Below are 18671 nucleotides of genomic sequence, written 5' to 3'. Positions count from 1 at the left end.
ATTTTTCCCACTGGGTTTTTTGGAGTTTTAACGAGGCATGTGTTGGTCGCGGTATTCGCCCAAGGGGGAGTGTTAAGTAACCCTAGTTAGGGTTATGTGGGCAAATACCTGCTTTGCCCCTGAGGGGTCTCACATCTCTATATAAGGAACCTGTACACTACCTCATAATACAGAGAAGAGAAAGAGACCAGAGGCCCAACCCTACATCATGTGTCTCGTGTGCTATCTGTCGTGCTTATGGGATGGGATACGGGTCATCCACATCTTCTCGCGCCTAATCTGCTGACGGGAGGGAAGGGAGCGGATCTGGTGATCCGTGGTAACGCAGTTGTCAACAAACATCACATATATGTATGCCACATGAATATTATAAAGAGCATCATAAAACACCACAGAAAATATTCCAGAACACGTATATACTACGTGATCATAAAATATATAATAGAATATTGCATATATCTACATAATAACCATAAAATACATCATATAACAATTTCACGTGTATATAATAGAACATAGAAAAATCTAAAATACTTAGTTCAATAAAAATAATAAGAATAACAAATAAAAATCTAAAAAGGTAAAAATCATTAAACAACCTAAAAGATACTATATAATTTATCAAATCATATGAATATTATGAATTGGTAGTAACTCTAGTATACATTAACAGATTACAAAAATTAACCCGTCCGTTGTGATTTCTTTTTGTTTTTTTTCCGTCCGCTGTTGGTCCTCGTGATGCTGATGCAGTGATGTCAACGTTTCTCAGCTTCTGGAGTCTCTGGTGCCCACAGGCCTCCTAGTCCTAGGCCTCTGTGTGATTGGTGCGTTGAGTTGCATAATGTATTGGACAAGTGCAGTGCATACATGTACCACTTTTTTAGGGTATTGTCTTGATCAGCGTTAAAGAAGTTTAACTTACAAAACCAAAGTGAACTAGTATAGTTTAATTTACATGATACACCGTTTTTCCATTGCCGAATAGAACCCAATAGAAACTTTTTCCAAGTTAGAATGTTTCCTTGTCTGCTCGTTCATGTGATATATCTGAACCCACCGCTGATTGCAAAGTGCTTCTTTCACAGACCTTGGTCGAAACCTTCTGGGCACCACCTGGAAGAGGCAATGGTGCACCTATTTCTAAAAAACGCAAGCCACATGATTGGTGCAAGTCTGAACCATGGATTGGTGATCACAATTCACAATCCCTTGCTAGGAGGGGTCAAGCCTGTTCAAGTTCTATCACTGTCCACACCCCGCAGGATGGACAGGCAAAGCCATTACCATCCCAAGTTCAGACCACTCACACTCCGGTGACCGGCACACAATGGTCAGGTCCGGCCTCTGGGTCTTCAATCACCGATTGCTGACAGAGATGAAGACTTGCCTCGTCCACAATGCCTCAACAATTGGGTTAACATAAAGTTTCCACACTGACTCGGTCTCACCTGAGAAGGCAGCTTGATCAGAACATAGGGGGCAAGGCTTCAACAATCAAATACTATGAGTTGGTGGTCAACAAATTTCATCTGCAAATATAATGTCGAATATGGATTGGACTGCAAAAAAGGAAAACAGAGTGTATCAGTCAATCACGTAATAGACTGGTGAAAAATGGCATAATTGAAAGCATAACCAGATAAGCTATTTTAATGTTTTTCTTCATTCCGCACCTTCATCTTTTGGAATGTTTGGCTGGTCTACTAAGAGTTGGCGTAGTACAGCAATGTCACTGGAACTGCAAATGAAAGGATCACCATGGTTGCTCTAGTTAATTAAGGGGGGAAAACATCACTATCATCTACAAAAAAATTGAGAATGGATTCCAGAGAGGACAGATCAATTAGTGAATAGTAAAAGCTGAATGGCAAAACCATTGAGCTTACCATGTCTTCCAAGTCAGCAAGGAGATAGCTGATGATTTTAGCGTAAACCTGTCAAATGGCAGCCAGAATAAGTCCACAGCAAAATAAAAAGGGGACAGATTTTACTGCAGGGGGACTAAAATTAGATGGACTGGTGCACATATGCTGTGGCTCATGACGTCTTAAAAATATCAGCACAACAGAAGAATATATAAATCATGTTTCAATTGGAAGATTAGCATACAAAGGTGTTAGAAGTTGGATGCAGGTCTATTATCAACTGAGAATATTTCAAACCCGCATGAACTGAACTTCTTAGTCATAGTTATTTCTATGCTTGGATTGGATCATAAGAATCAGGTCCAGCAAAATGATCTTACAGAAACACAACTGAAGACGCACCAACATAACAACAGCAAAGTTATATCAAGATCAAATGCAAGCTATAAATGATTAACTTGGGCAAATGGAAGGAGCCTACGTATAATTATGTTCTTACTCATCATGGTGCATTTCACATAATGTTTGAAATCCATCCAAGCATTCTGCAATCGATGGCAAAATTCCAACTTGTAACTGCATCTGTTTCGCCGTGAGTGCCGACCCGCCTCTCACCATCTGCTTGGTATCACGCAGAGCCTTATTTAAAGCTTTCACGACGTCATTGAACTTCTCCCTGAATAATTGGCAGCATTGTTCTCAGACCAACTTGAATTAGAATTCTCCTTTTGTTTATTCAGACCAAAATTGAAGGAAACTACAAATGTAAAAGGCAAAGAAGCTTACAGTGTCTCCCTAATTTTAACGAAAATGAGCTCCAGAACCTCCATCTGGTTCCCAATGAGGTCCACTCTGATGTTGGGTACAGCACGCAAGGGGCCATAATTCTTGTCCTCTCCAAGGGCCTTTAATTAAATGAGACAGGCCATTAAATTTTGGTTCCTCTACATAGTTGAGAAACTAAAATGACGGCAGTACAACACAACTGCACGCCACTGCAAGTTATACATTTTCCACAGAATTCTCAAAAAAAAAAAGTACCAATTCGCTGTCTTATGCCAAGAGCTCAACTGCAGACCACCAATAGCTAACGAGCCACTACGGATTTTACGAATACCTAAAATTTGCCGTTGCAATCTCATAGAAGTGCTCGAAAGAACAGTCTCAAACTGCATTATTATGGTTGTGAAACCTTGGGCTGCGAAATTGGCTGTCACAGGTGTTGCGACTGCGCGAGAGGAAGGTCCAACAAGGTACCTGAAGGCGAGAGATGACCGCGGCAGCATTGGAGAATTGGGAGAGGAGCCGAGTGTTGAGGTCATCCCACTGATCCATCTCCTCCCGCGCCTTCCTCACCCGCTGCTGCACCTTCCGCACCACCGCCTCCATCTGGTTGTTCGCTCGCTCGTCCGGCCTCCTTTGTCTCCCAACGGCTTCAAGAAGCCTATGGCCTAGATTCTCAGCTCCCCGATTACAGACTACGGGAACCTTGTGGCACTGGGTCTCTTCTCTATCCCTCGGAGAGTCGAAGTAGAAACCAACATCCAGGTACGGCGTTGCGGAGCGTGAGGAGGGCGTGAGGCCGCCGGAGTCAGAGGAGGAGGAGATGGCGGCGGCGCGGAAGGAGGATTCAACAGAGGGAAGCGGGTGATATGTGCCCCGAGCCCCCGACCCCAATGGCCCGATGACACTCGGCTCGTGGAGGCCGCGGGTGGGTTGCGGAGAGGAGGGATGTTGGGCCCCTGGTGCGGCTAGTGGCCCAGTGCAGAGAATGTAAGCTGTAGCGGCATTTTGGGCTGTGAGCCTGTGACAGGGAGCGGCACAATAGTTTGCCGTCAAAATCACAATTACAAAGTTAGAAAAATTTATAATCGCAATTACCCCTTAAATTAAGGAGGAGGAGAACGAACTTTATGTTTTATCTATAACAATACACAGAAGAAATATATTCAGTTAGGAGGAGGAGAACGAAGATTATGTTTTTTGTCGGTTTTGTGACCACGGTACAACATTTTTTATACCCGCGAGAAAAAAAATCCATCGGGTGAAGAATTAAACCCGCACACGTACCCACGGGTACAAACTTACACTCAAACCTCCACTCTATAGGGTTTTTACCCACGAGCACACGGATAAAATATACTCGTTGCCATCCCTATTTATTGATTGCCAACATTTTGCCCCTAGGTTGAAAAAAACTACCCATCGGCGTGTCTTTTTCTAAAGCACCATTTATCTCTTATCGAGATACACTTATTAGTTTTCCACGCGTACGACTCGCGGGCTTATTACTCGAAGGAACATGAGATCGACATCTTTGGAGAGATCGCATGCATGTTTTTGTTGATAAGTATGTTACCACGTATCATGAGATCTGTTCACTTCACTCCCGTTATCAGTAGAGGTACGAGAAGTCGTAGAAGACCGTTTTCTTTCCCAGCAATCCACACACTCAGATAATACACGAGATACAGTATGTAGTGTTGTATGTAGTGTTGATCCTCTGCCTTCTTTATCTTCTCTCTTATAAGAAGGTATACATATTCTTTATATAGACAAATGAGACCCCAAAGGTAAATCTGGTATTTGCCTATTTAACCCTACTAGGCTTTCTTAACAGTTTTCAGCCCGGACGCGGAGGCCCTGTTTGTGTTACCGTTGGAGGGTCGAGCGTGCACTGCAGCCCGAGACATGTGTTGCTAGGCCGATGGCACGGTCGCTGCTGTCCGGTGGGCCGAAGCCCTCGGAGGATTATGAGTCTGCATGGTAAACCGTCGGGCCGCGCGGCACAATTCCATCCTAGGCAAAGTTCGTTGGGCCGAACTTATGGGCTCCTCGCCTCCTCCTAGTCAGTTTGCAGTGCTGTTCATTCACCGCCAAGTTGTGGAGAAACAAAAAAGTGTTCGTTTCGTCAGCCAAGTTGAGCAGCTAGTTTGTAGAAAACGAAATGGATTTTTCACTAGTAGTAGCCGTTTGCCGCTTCTGAACTAGAAACAGGGAAACACGACTAGCTAGAGCATCACTCTAGTAATGAGTAATAAAGCGGAGCAAATTAAAGAAAAGAAGCTAATATATAATAAAGGGTCCAATATATGCAAGCAAGCAAGCACGCACGCATACAGCATGCAGAGGGATCTCACTCGACGACGAAAGGCGACGCCGGGCGGCGTCAGTCGGAGCCCAAAACAAGGGGCGCCACTGCTACGGTGCGGTGGAGGGCTACCCGCCTCCGCCTGCCGGCCGGCTGGCCGCGGCTACCGAGAATAGCTAGCCCAACCGCCAATGGTGGCGCCGTCGCCCCCCGGCCTGGCCCTGTTCGTCTTCATTCCTTTTTGGTTTCCCATGCAGCAGGTAGCGGCCGGGCCGTCCAACACGTGCGAATTGCGACCATTGGGTGACAACACACGGTCCGCAAACTCGATCGCAGCTGGATCGTCGTTCCAGATGATCACGCGCATCACATCATGCGTAGTATGCCCTCTCGCTAGTTCACTGCGTACGGAGTACTCTCTCTCTCTCTCTCTCACACACACACACACACACACACACAGCTTTAATTTAATTATATATATTTTTGCGACGAGCGAGCGAGCACGCACGTCGTCGTCGTCAGATCGGGTCGGCGGTCAAAGAATCGCCGAACGAGAAGCTATAGGTAAGGTAGTAGCCACCACCATCGTCGCCGGTTAGGTTTTCTGGCACGCAGGTCATGTGCAGTCGTACGTACGCGCGCTGCACTATACTAATGTCCGAGCGAGCGTGCAACTTTTGAACTCGGCGTGCCCTGTCGCTGCGTGAGGTTTCCAAGATTCCGCCCAAAGCCTAATGGTTTATTAGTAAGCAACTCCAGCGTGCACGCTTGCTTGATTCACTCAGCTCACAGTCACAGCTGGTTCTAGCTACCACCACCACCGCATGCATGCACGCGTTGCTGGTCATCACTAGCAGTAGCAGATCGAGAGAGCAGCGCTACTACACACGCGATCACGGCGGCATTGTTTTTCTTTGATGAGGAATAATTAAAGTGCTCTGTGCCGGCCGGCCTAGTAGCTAATTAAACACGCACGCTCTTAACAAATCGTTTTCCCCGGGCTTCGAGAGGCTCTCGCTAGCTAGCTCGTGCAAAGCAAAGCGTGCGTGTGTGCAACGACGACGATATGCAAAAGACCGGCCTAACAGCGACGAGCGGTGATACGATCATCGATTTGGCCTGCCTGTCGCGCTTGCTCTCGATCGCTTTTGTAGATGCTAACTTGAGATCGATGGTTCCGGCAGCGAGTTTAGGTGAGATATGGTTGGGGTTGCTAGCTAGACACTGCATGCTATTAGTCAAACATGAAGGTTGTGCGCATGTGATCACGAGAAGTCGAGAACCTAGCTAGCTCATGTGTACTAGCTAGTACTAGCTAGCTATAGCTAGCTAGCTACGGTTCCCTCTTTTGACAAGTAGTTTGGGTTTATTTTGGTCATGTGAACGAGTGGATACTGGAGATCGATGCTGGCTGAAAAAGCAAATCATGGTGGCAAGGCAAGGCATGCACGCACTCAGATAGCCGCAGATCGATCCAGAATTTTATAATCAAATATACAGCAAACAAATATCGATAAAGTTATTTCAAATTTGATAAAATCATGTTTTTTTTCTTTCGGTACATCGCATGTATGTGCTCCATCGGTTCTTTTTTTATTTATCACGATTTAGTTTTTGAAGCCACTCCATATAAAAGCGTTGTCAAGTAGGCAAGGTGTGGAAAGTAAGCTGCTTCTTCTATCAAAGAGATAAATAGGGCATTCCTTCCATGCCTATTCTTCAATGGAAGATGCTCCATCCTCCTTAGATGTCACCAGCCCTGCCTGGGCGAGGGAGGGAAGAGATGGCTAGTAGGGAAGGGATTTAAGAGCAGTAAGGCGAGCTATCGTTGTAAAGAAGAAAGTGTCTTTCAAAACTTTTTCTTCCAAAAGAAAAGTACTACTTTCGTTTTGGTGATTGAATGAGGAAATAGGGAAATGAACTCTTTAGTTTGATGAGCGTGCTCGAACCGACTAAATAGAAAAACCATGTTTACGAAAAATAGTAATTTTATCTGGCTCTTTTTCCTGTACTAACTCGAATAAGCGGTGGATCACTATGCTTTGGCCGTTTTTTTTTCAACAAAAGCAGTGTTGTAGTCAGAATCTATGAGTGAAAGCTCGAAGAAAGGGCACAGAGTCTCTAGTCTGGAAAGCGAATCAGCCCTTATGGGGATGCACACTACGGAATAAATCCCGTTTGCCTTTAGCGGACGACAAATATTCGAGAATGGATCGAGATACTATTAAGTACGTAGATGACAAGGTCTCACTGAAGACAGCAAAGGTCCAAAAAAAAAAAGAATGAGAAATAAGGTGTGGAAACCAAACTGCGGCCCCTTATATGATCAGGAAAGAAAGAGCATACGATTAGATTATTATTATCAGATTCTGTGCAAAATATTACTTGTAATTTTCAAAAGTGATAACCAAGTAATACCCTCAGTCCTAAAATAGTATTCGATCACTTTCCGCTTTTGATTTTTATATCTATATTCAAATAAATCATTACGTCGAGGAATTGTGTGAATTAATCTAGTAAATTTTCTAAAACGAATTTTAATTTGAGACAGAGGAAATACTAATAATTATATAAAACGTGAAATGGCCTATAGAATATGCCGTGTGGTAGCCTGTGGGTCCACCACTGGGCCGGGGTGCACTCAAGGTCGTCCGAGGAAGGAGATGCCATACATGCATTATGCATGCATCTAATAGCCGTGCCAAGATTTCTTCCAAGGAGGAAATCTTGCGCTGTCGCCGGTGCTTGCTATGGTGATGAGTTACTACAGACAGACAGGTGCTAGCGCGTACGTACGTGCAGTGCATTTATTTCATGGAATCGAGGACAAGCATATGATTCTTCAGCTTGCAAACTCAAAGAGTACACAGTTTCAAGATATTAGACCAACACAGTGAAATCAATACAGATCAGAATAACTTTTCATGTCAGTATGGTAACGAATGCTTACAGCTTCATCAGTCCTGCAGAATCTTACATGGCACTTTAGAGGCAACCGATCTAGGGCGTCCCCACTAGTGCTGACTATACACGTAGCTAGACGACGCGGAAGCAGAAAAACAAAACACTAGAAAAAAAAATTACAAGTAAAAAGAACATCAAGGGCTCAAGGCTTGTGTCTGCAAGAGAAGCTGACCCCTTTGATAAAGCACCTACGTACTACGGCTCCAACTTTCTTCAAACATACCTACAATTTACATTGTTTAGGGCTAGTTTGGGAACCACATTTTACCAAGGGTTTTTCGTTTTCCCAAGAAAAATTAATTCATTTTTACTTGGAAAATTGAAAATTCCATGAAGAAATGTGGTTGCCAAACTAGCACTTATAGATTTATTTTTTGTTTTTTCTTTCTTCTCTCACAGATGACGTGAAGCCAGTATTTTACTCCCACTGCTCTAGCTACAGTGCGACCGTCCAAGCAGGTAGGAAGGGCTCCTCCTAGCTTGTGCGAAACCAACTCCCCAACCTCGCTAGGGTCTTTATTCTTTTGCACTCTCTAACATGCATGTTGGCAAAAAAATAACACTTGTCGGTGACGTTGGTAGCGCGTGGACACGAGAAATTTCAAGATTTGACACCTAATAATACAAACGTCTTTCAAGATTTGACCACTTCTCAAATTTGTACCTGAATTAAGAGTGATTAATAGTAGCATAGAAAATCCACTAAAATATACTACGATAATGAGCGAGCCAAATTTTACTCCTACAACAATAAATCAAGTGGTCTTGTTTGTTATGTTCTTAGGGAGAAGATTCAGGATTAAACCTTTAACACAGAGCATATCAAAACCCAACGAGTGCTATATAACATATCCTTTCACAAAAGGTCTTTCACCCAACATGATTAGATAACACATAGCTGACATGGGATTAAGAAAATCTTGTGATTCTCGATCAATGGGCTATAGAAAGAACAATAGAAAAGTCGGTTCATTCTGAGCCGGTGGGCATGTTATAGTCAATGAGCTTGGTGGCACTTAACCAGTCACTGTGCTGCATCGATCTGCATCGATCTTGATGTGTAAACTTGTCAAATAGAAAAGTTAAAGAACAAGAAAGCAGAAAACAAAGGGGAGGAAGTTAGGAATGTTCTCTAACTTGGTCCGAGACCGAGTTATAGTTCATCATTTCCTTTTTATCGGTAAGGCTCGTGCCCTATCTGGAGCGCAAACTGGCTCAATGGCTGAGGCTATCTGATCATGAGAAGTGCTATATAAAACATGACTAGGGCGCCGACATGAAGCAAACGCTTTTGCCTTCGCTAAACCCTAACAACCACAAAATTCCAAGAACTTGATCTCCTTGCACTTCGATTCTCTAGTGACCGGATTCTCCGTAACCCGTGATTACGTGACTCCACTGTCCCTCAGGCGCCGGGCTCTAACGAACAACCAGCTAACCATGGATAGGGGTTCAAGACGGACATAGGAAATATGTCGATGTATCGATGCAATACGCCACTGCAACGACCAATTTGCGGTGTCAACATCGGACCAGAAGGTATAACCCATGTTCCTCTTTCATCCAATCTCTCAGAACAAGATCTAAGCTTATTGTTTTGTCGCTGAGGTTGTTGGATGGGTAATTAGGAACTCGGTTAAATCATAAAAGGTCTTATAATCTTAAGAGACACAATACATGAGTAGCGAGAGATGAGAGAACTGTGACTTATACTCTGTCCAAGTCTGACCAATCCATGTAGAAATCGTACTCCACGAATCCACCAACATTTGGTAGTACTCAAGCTCCTCTCATTGGTACACCCACCTCATTGGTTGTTGTGTCATCTTACCAACCGGATAATTCACATAGAGAATTAGGGATGACCAACACCGCTACCGTCAAAACCACCACTTGCATCATCAGAAGACGTCGTTGAACTGCTATCGGCAGAGTCTTGGTGCTGTGGACTTTTATAACCATTATCGGTCTCATCATCGCTTGCCACTATCGGTCATTGAATTGATAAATTGGCAGTACGTGTGAAGAAACCGAACCACTTGTCATTTGGCCAATAAAGTATATTGAGGTCACAAAATTTGAACAAAAGATGGCACAAATGTTATCAAGATTTGAAATTAAAAGGAAGAAAATCCTTAAAACCTAGCTACTAGAGGCCACCAGTTTATCTCTACCTAGGAACGATTAATCGGCTAGCAGGGGCGGCTATCTAATCGGCAAAACCGATGGGTTTTTATTTTTTTCGAAACTTGTTTAATTTTTGTTTCGAAATCTATAGCGTGTTTTCAAATTTGGTTTTAGTGAAAAGTCTTAAAACAATCCATAGTATTGATAGGAAACTTGGTATCAAATTTGTTCAAAATTTATAAAATAACCTAAATTCAAAGGGGTAAATCCATGATACGGTCAAACCGTTTGGCCTGTTTGTCGGATTTATCAACCGGTTTGAACCTTTGTCGTATACGCATGAACTAGTACAATTGGGGCCCTGCCCCATCATGGGTCGTCGATCAAGAAGGCATCAATAGGTAACACTAGTAGTACTACTACATCAACAGCAGGTCTTTTCATAGCAAAGCGGCAAAAGCACTATTCCAGACCCAATTTGGTACCCAGTAGAGAGTACACATGTAACATGACAACTGAGTTGACAAGCCATTTGTTAGGCAGTACCTGCTAGCGCTGGATAGATCCCCTTCCGGCCGGCCGGCCGGCCCGTTTTGTTCTTGACGTTTGGTGCAGGAGAAGACTCTTCTAACTAATGCTATGCGCGCGCAACAACCCAGCGGTTCCAAGTGACAGAACAATGCACTTGCTTTGTAAGTAATGTACACTAGGCCCACTTTTTAGAAATCTCAAACAGGAAGCACACAGGCCTCAGGCCACGAATTTCTACAAGACAAGAACGGGTACACGCCTTTTTATTCGGCCGGACAGAAGGACAAAATGCGTGCATGCGCGTAGTGTTTCTTAACCCAAGGACTAGGTTTCTATGCTCCGTGTCTCGCACTGAGGACTGTACAATAAGCACGAACCCTCTAAAGTCTTTGTTTGATGCCTATATATTCCTCTCCAACTATATATATGTAATCATGTGTATTCCAGTGGTTTCGTGTAGAATCTTAATGCCTTGAAAGTTTAATCTTTTAGAGCCTCTAAGACTAATTGTGAGATTGTTTTGTCAAAACAAATATGGTAGTTTAGTAGACTCTAATTATCATCGCCAGTAACAGGTATTGGATCTTTTATGTTTTATAAAAAAATAACTACGCCAACCATTATAAAAAATAAATAGGATAACCCCCTTAACTTTGCATATAAATTACCCACTACTGGTATAATAAAAAATAATTTAAAATGACGCTTAAAATTTGTATGTAAATTGTCAAATACTCTCTATGAAAGATACTTTAAAATAACCCACCAAATTCGTATATAAATTACCAACTCTAAATTTATGAAAATTTGTGTAAAGTAACCATTCAATCTAAATCTAAATTATACACAAAAGTAAAATGTATCTATGACCATTGCATGAATTAAAACGCGGTGTTGAACACCGTATTTGGCACCTAAGCATGGTCAGACGGTTTGTGGGATAATTCGAATGGTCCGTGATCATATTAACTCAGGCGAGAGTACTTATCCCACACATGGTTATCCTAATCTTTCTGTGGGGATATGTTGGATCTCGCCTAAGAACGGATCCAGACCCCCTATAAATATAAAGAGGTACGACCGATTGATAACCCCCCAAACACATTTCAATCGAATCAATCTATTTACTTCTTTATTATTCATGCCTAAGGAGTAGGTGTAGCCTAGTTGTAGCTTCTCACCTTATACCATTGTCTTTGTTCGACTCTATGTTGTCTAGAGGAGTCTTAGGTGGTCTGCCTACCCAAAGACGACACTAGCATCTTTCCCTGACGAGATCCCCCGGGGGCGAGACCCAGGTTCAACAAAGGGCTCTCTGCACAGTTGCGGACAGTCCGATGCCGTACCGCGGATGGTTCGATGACCTATTGCGGACCGTCCAATGTCTCGCAGAGTCGAGCTCAAGGTTTGTTGCAGTATGGCCTGAAGAAGGTGCCAACATAGAGGCGTTCTATTGCAAGAGAAGGAAAGATTGCAGAGAGGTTCCCCAATGCCTCGTTTCTAGTAAGTGGGACCTAGGGATCATTAGTGTTTGGTCCAAAAAGGCGCCAACACTCTTTTTGGAGACTCATTGGGGACAAAAAGATCAGATCTATTAGATTAGATCTATAGATCGACCATGATGGTCGATCCCAAATATCGCTATGATGTTTCCCTAGACAGCGACACAAGGATGACTAATTTGTCGGACGCTGAGTGTCGGGGACCATAATTAGGGGTACCCTCAAGACCCCTAAATCTCAGCTGGTAACCCCCATCAGCACGAAGCTGCAAAGGCCTGATGGGTGCGATTAAGTCAAGGATCGGTCCATTCAAGGGACATGATCGTGCCTCGCCCGAGCCTAGCCTCGGGCAAGGGAAGCCGACCCTGGAGAACCTACGTCTCGCCCGAGGACCCCCCCCTCCAGCAACGGGCACACTATCGGCTCGCCCGAGGCCCAATCTTCACCGAGAAGCAACCTTGGCCACATCGCCACGCCGACCGACCAAATCGCAGGGCATTTAATGCAAAGGTGGCTTGACACCATTATCCTGACGCGCGTCCTCCAGTCGACAGAGCCGAAATGACCACAGTCACTTCGCCGCTCTACTGACCGGTCTGACAAGAGGACAGCGCCGCCTGCGCCGCTCCGACTGCTGAGACACCCGACAGAGTGAGGCTGACAGCAGCCAAGGCCGGCCTCGGGCGCCATAGGAAACTCTGCCTCGCCCGACCCCAGGGCTCGGACTCGGGCTCAGCCCCGGAAGACGGCGAACTCCGCTTCGCCCGACCCAGGGCTCGGACTCGGGCTCAGCCCCGGAAGACAGCGAACTCCGCTCTGCCCGACCAAGGGCTCGGACTCGAGCTCAGCCCCGGAAGACGGCGAACTCCGCTCCGCCCGACCCCAGGGCTCGGACTCGGGCTCAGCCCCGGAAAACGGTGAACTCCGCTCCGCCCGACCAAGGGCTCGGACATGGGCTCAGCCCTAGAAGACGGCGAACTCCGCTCCGCCCGACCCACGGCTCGGACATGGGCTCACCCCCGGAAGACGACAAACTCCGCTCCGCCCGACCCAGGGCTCGGACATGGGCTCAGCCCCGGAAGACGGCGAACTCCACTCCGCCCGACCCAGGGCTCGGACATGGGCTCAACCCCGGAAGACGACGAACTCCGCTCCGCCCGACCCAGGGCTCGGACATGGGCTCAACCCCGGAAGACGACGAACTCCGCCTCGCCTGACCCTAGGGCTCGGACATGGGCTCAGCCCCAGGAGACGACGGACTCCGCTTTGCCCGACCCTAGGGCTCGGACTCAGCTCTGGCCTCAACCGATGGTCTCCGCCTCGCCCGACCCAGGGGCTCGGACTCGACCACGGCCATGGGAGACAGACTCGACCTCGACCTCGGAGGAGCCTCCACATCGCCCAACCTAGGGCGCGGACCGACCACGTCGACAGGAGGCGCCATCATTACCCTACCACGAGCTGACTCAGGCTACGGGGAACAAGACAGGCGTCCCATCTGGCTCGCTCCGCCAGATAGGCAATGATGGCGCCCCGCACGCTCTGTGACGACAGCGGCTCTCGGCCCCCTTACGGAAGCAAGAGGACGTCAGCAAGGACTCGACAGCCCCGATAGCTGCCCTCTCGCCAGGCTCCAGCACTCCTCCGACGGCCATGACATCACACGAACCGGGTGCCAAAACCTCTCCGGCTGCCACGACGGCATGTACTTAGGGCGCTAGCTCTCCTCCGCTAGACACGTAGCACATTGCTACACTCCCCGTTGTACACCTGGATCCTCTCCTTACGCCTATAAAAGGGAGGACCAGAGCCCTCTTAAAGAGGGTTGGCCCGCGCGGAGAAGGACGGGACGACGCTCGCGCAAGGCCGCTCGCTCCCACTCCCGCGTGGACGCTTGTATCCCCCTACTGCAAGCGCACCCGACTCAGGCGCGGGGCTAACACGAAGGTCGTGGGATCCACTCTCTCACGTCTGCCTCTCTCCGGCTGCTTCCTTTCCCCCCTTCGCGTTCCGCCTCGCGTCGACCCATCTGGGCTGGGGCACGTGGCGACAATTCACTCATCGGTCCAGGGACCCCCCGGGTTTCGAAACACCGACAGTTGGCGCGCCAGGTAGGGGCCTGCTGCGTGTTGACGAACAGCTTCCCGTCAAGCTCCAGATGGGCAGTCTCCAGCAACCTCTCCAGCCCGGGACGGTGCTCCGTTTCAGGAATCTTGAGTTCATGTCCCTCGACGGCAGCTACGACATGATACTCCTTCCCCCGTCGTGCGACAGCGACAATGGCGGTCGTCAACCCGCTCGCCGGCGGGGAAATCGACGACGCCTTCCCCACGTGGTGGAAGGACGACATTCGGGCTTGTTTCGTCCTCTCCCCCACCGACGGAGGAGGAGGCGGGGCAACCAAGGCCAAGCGGGAAGCGGCACCTCATTGGCTGTCGAGCGAGTCGACGGCGCCGGCGCCCCAACGGAGGGCGCGTCGGGCATCGATCTCGCGTCTGAGACGAAGACGAGCGCCGCCTCCCCGCAACGCGCCGATCTCAAGCAAACGCACGACGCCAGCACGCTCGCGAAGGACTTGCTGGGCGTCACCCTCGTACCTGAGACGACGGTGCAGTCAGTCCCAGACGCGACCTCGACACCGACCGTCAACCGAAAGGTACCGACCGATTCCCATCTCGTGTCTTTTGGATTTGGCCTCGACCCACCAAGCGACTCCGCTTCGGTGAGCACTTTCATAGAGGCGAGTCCAAACCCCCGGGGGTATCGTGTGTGGTCACCCTGGGACCGACTGACGGTCGACTCGACCTACGAGCCCTCGGGGTCCGAGGAAGATGGCGAGCCCGACCTCTGTTGGGATTTCTCCGGACTTGGTAACCCCAGTGTCGTGCGGGACTTCATGGCCGCATGTGACTACTGCCTTTTCGACTGTTCCGACGGCAGCCGCGGCCTCGACAATGAGGACCGCGGCCCAAGTCGTGAATGTTTCCACGTCGATCTAGGGGGTCCCAGCGAAGGCAACCATCTTGGTATGCCGGAAAACGGTGATCCCCCTAGGCCCACGCCTCGCGTTGACATCCTTCGGGAGCTAGCTGTGGTCCCCGTCCCGGCGGGGGGTCCTGACCCACAGCTCGAGCATATCCGCGAGAGGCAGGCCAGGCTCGACGAGGGAGCAGGAACGCTTGTGCCGATCCGCCGGGACATCGGGCAGGAATGGGCGGTCCAACCCCCGGCCGGAGAAGCGCGTCGTCTCCCCCAGGACATCCAGCGCCGCATCGCCGACGACGTCAGGGTGAGGCCACCGCCGGATTCCAGCGGAGTCGGCCAGAACCTGGCTGCAGCGGCGATACTCCTCCGCGCGATGCCGGAGCCATCAACCACCGAAGGGCGACGTATCCAGGGAGAGCTCAAGAATCTCCTGGAGGACGCTGCAGTCCGATGGGCCGAAAGCTCTGCCTCCCGAAGGCAGGGGTTCCCCTCGGAACATTGCGCCGCGACTTCCCGATTCATGCGGGAAGCCTCGGTCCACTCCGGGTGCACGCGCAACACAGCGCCTGCGGCCCCGGGTCGCCTCGGCAACGAGTGCCATCATCACAGCCGTCGGGCCCACCTCGACAACAGGGCACGCCGAGGCTACCACCCTAGGCGTGGGGGACGCTACGACAGCGGGGAGGGTCGGAGTCCTTCGCCCGAACCACCCGGTCCGCAGGCGTTCAGCCGCGCCATACGACGGGCACCGTTCCCGTCCCTGTTCCGAAGCCCGACTACTATCACTAAGTACTCGGGGGAGACGAGACCGGAACTGTGGCTCGCGGACTATCGGCTGGCCTGCCAACTGGGTGGAACGGACGATGACAACCTCATCATCCGCAACCTCCCCCTGTTCCTCTCCGACACCGCTCTAGCCTGGCTAGAGCACCTGCCCCCGGGGCAGATCTCCAACTGGGACGACCTGGTCCAAGTCTTCGCCGGCAATTTCCAGGGCACGTACGTGTGCCCTGGGAACTCCTGGGATCTCCGAAGCTGCCGCCAGCAACCGGGAGAGTCTCTCCGGGACTACATCCGGTGATTCTCGAAGCAGCGCATAGAGCTGCCCAACGTCACGGATTCAGATGTCATCGACGCCGTTCCTCGCCGGCACCACCTGTCGCGACCTGGTGAGCAAGCTGGGTCGCAAGACCCCCACCAGGGCGAGCGAGCTGATGGACATCGCCACCAAGTTCACCTCTGGCCAGGAGGCGGTTGAGGCCATTTTCCGGAAGGACAAGCAGCCCCAGGGCAGCCCACCGGAAGATGCTCCCGAGGCGTCAACTCAGCGCGGCGCCAAGAAGAAGGGCAAGAAGAAGTCGCAAGCGAAACGCGACGCCGCCGACGCGGACCTTGTCGCCGCCGTCGAGTACAAGAACCCTCGGAAACCTCCCGGAGGTGCCAACCTCTTCGACAAGATGCTCAAGGAGTCGTGCCCCTATCATCAGGGGCCCGTCAAGCACACCCTCGAGGAGTGTGCCATGCTACGACGACACTTCCACAAGGTCGGGCCACCCGCAGAGGGTGGCAAGGCCCCCGACGACGCAAAGGAGGAAGATCGCAAGGCAGGAGGGTTCCCCGAGGTCCGCGACTGCTTCATGATCTACGGCGGGCAAGTGGTGAACGCCTCGGCTCGGCACCGCAAGCAAGAGCGTCGGGAGGTCTGCTCGGTAAAGGTGGCGGCGCCCGTCTACCTAGACTGGTCCGACAAGCCCATCACCTTCGACCAGGCCGACCATCCAGACTACGTGCCGAGCCCGGGGAGATACCCACTCGTCGTCAACCCCATCATCGGCAACGTCAGGCTCACCAAGGTCCTCATGGACGGAGGCAGCAGCCTCAACATCATCTACGCCGAGACCCTCGGGCTCCTGCGGATCGATCTGTCCTCGATCCGGGCGGGCACTGCGCCTTTCCACGGGATCGTCCCCGGTAAGCGCGTTCAACCCACTCCGCCTCGCCTGACCCTAGGGCTCGGACATAGGCTCAGCCCCAGGAGACGACGGACTCCGCTTCACCCGACCCTAGGGCTCGGACTCAGCTCTGGCCTCAACCGACGGTCTCCGCCTCGCCCGACCCAGGGGCTCGGACTCGACCACGGCCACGGGAGACAGACTCGACCTCGACCTCGGAGGAGCCTCCACATCGCCCAACCTAGGGCGCGGACCGACCACGTCGACAGGAGGCGCCATCATTACCCTACCACGAGCTGACTCAGGCTACGGGGAACAAGACAGGCGTCCCATCTGGCTCGCTCCGCCAGATAGGCAATGATGGCGCCCCGCACGCTCTGTGACGACAGCGGCTCTCGGCCCCCTTACGGAAGCAAGAGGACGTCAGCAAGGACTCGACAGCCCCGATAGCTGCCCTCTCGCCAGGCTCCAGCACTCCTCCGACGGCCATGACATCACACGAACCGGGTGCCAAAACCTCTCCGGCTGCCACGACGGCATGTACTTAGGGCGCTAGCTCTCCTCCGCTAGACACGTAGCACATTGCTACACTCCCCGTTGTACACCTGGATCCTCTCCTTACGCCTATAAAAGGGAGGACCAGAGCCCTCTTACAGAGGGTTGGCCCGCGCGGAGAAGGACGGGACGGCGCTCGCGCAAGGCCGCTCGCTCCCACTCCCGCGTGGACGTTTGTATCCCCCTACTGCAAGCGCACCCGACTCAGGCGCGGGGCTAACACGAAGGCCGCGGGATCCACTCTCTCACGTCTGCCTCTCTCCGGCTGCTTCCTTTCCCCCCTTCGCGTTCCGCCTCGCGTCGACCCATCTGGGCTGGGGCACGTGGCGACAATTCACTCATCGGTCCAGGGACCCCCCGGGTTTCGAAACACCGACAGTTGGCGCGCCAGGTAGGGGCCTGCTGCGTGTTGACGAACAGCTTCCCGTCAAGCTCCAGATGGGCAGTCTCCAGCAACCTCTCCAGCCCGGGACGGTGCTCCGTTTCAGGAATCTTGAGTTCATGTCCCTCGACGGCAGCTACGACATGATACTCCTTCCCCCGTCGTGCGACAGCGACAATGGCGGTCGTCAACCCGCTCGCCGGCGGGGAAATCGACGACGCCTTCCCCACGTGGTGGAAGGACGACATTCGGGCTTGTCCCGTCCTCTCCCCCACCGACGGAGGAGGAGGCGGGACAACCAAGGCCAAGCGGGAAGCGGCACCTCGTTGGCTGTCGAGCGAGTCGACGGCGCCGGCGCCCCAACGGAGGGCGCGTCGGGCATCGATCTCGCGTCTGAGACGAAGACGAGCGCCGCCTCCCCGCAACGCGCCGATCTCAAGCAAACGCACGACGCCAGCACGCTCGCGAAGGACTTGCTGGGCGTCACCCTCGTACCTGAGACGACGGTGCAGTCAGTCCCAGACGCGACCTCGACACCGACCGTCAACCGAAAGGTACCGACCGATTCCCATCTCGTGTCTTTTGGATTTGGCCTCGACCCACCAAGCGACTCCGCTTCGGTGAGCACTTTCATAGAGGAGAGTCCAAACCCCCGGGGGTATCGTGTGTGGTCACCCTGGGACCGACTGATGGTTGACTCGACCTACGAGCCCT

The 18671-nt window shown here is 50.7% G+C and overlaps 1 protein-coding gene across 1 annotated transcript; it reads right to left on the bottom strand.

Moving 5' to 3' along the window:
* Window positions 1-923: 923 nt before the first annotated feature.
* LOC100193693 (Pentatricopeptide repeat (PPR) superfamily protein) lies at window positions 924-3471 on the bottom strand. Its single transcript, NM_001138785.2, has 6 exons — window positions 3126-3471; window positions 2655-2773; window positions 2368-2544; window positions 1890-1937; window positions 1677-1741; window positions 924-1562 (listed from the first exon to the last, which is right to left on the bottom strand). The coding sequence occupies exons 1-6, from the start codon at window positions 3255-3257 to the stop codon at window positions 1519-1521; spliced, it is 585 nt and encodes a 194-aa protein (NP_001132257.2). The 5' UTR covers window positions 3258-3471; the 3' UTR covers window positions 924-1518.
* Between the last annotated feature and the right edge of the window lie 15200 nt (window positions 3472-18671).

This window comes from Zea mays, chromosome 7 (assembly GCF_902167145.1).
Source record: "Zea mays cultivar B73 chromosome 7, Zm-B73-REFERENCE-NAM-5.0, whole genome shotgun sequence".
Classification (NCBI taxonomy): Eukaryota; Viridiplantae; Streptophyta; class Magnoliopsida; order Poales; family Poaceae; genus Zea; species Zea mays.
This window is presented reverse-complemented; position numbering and strand designations above follow the sequence as displayed.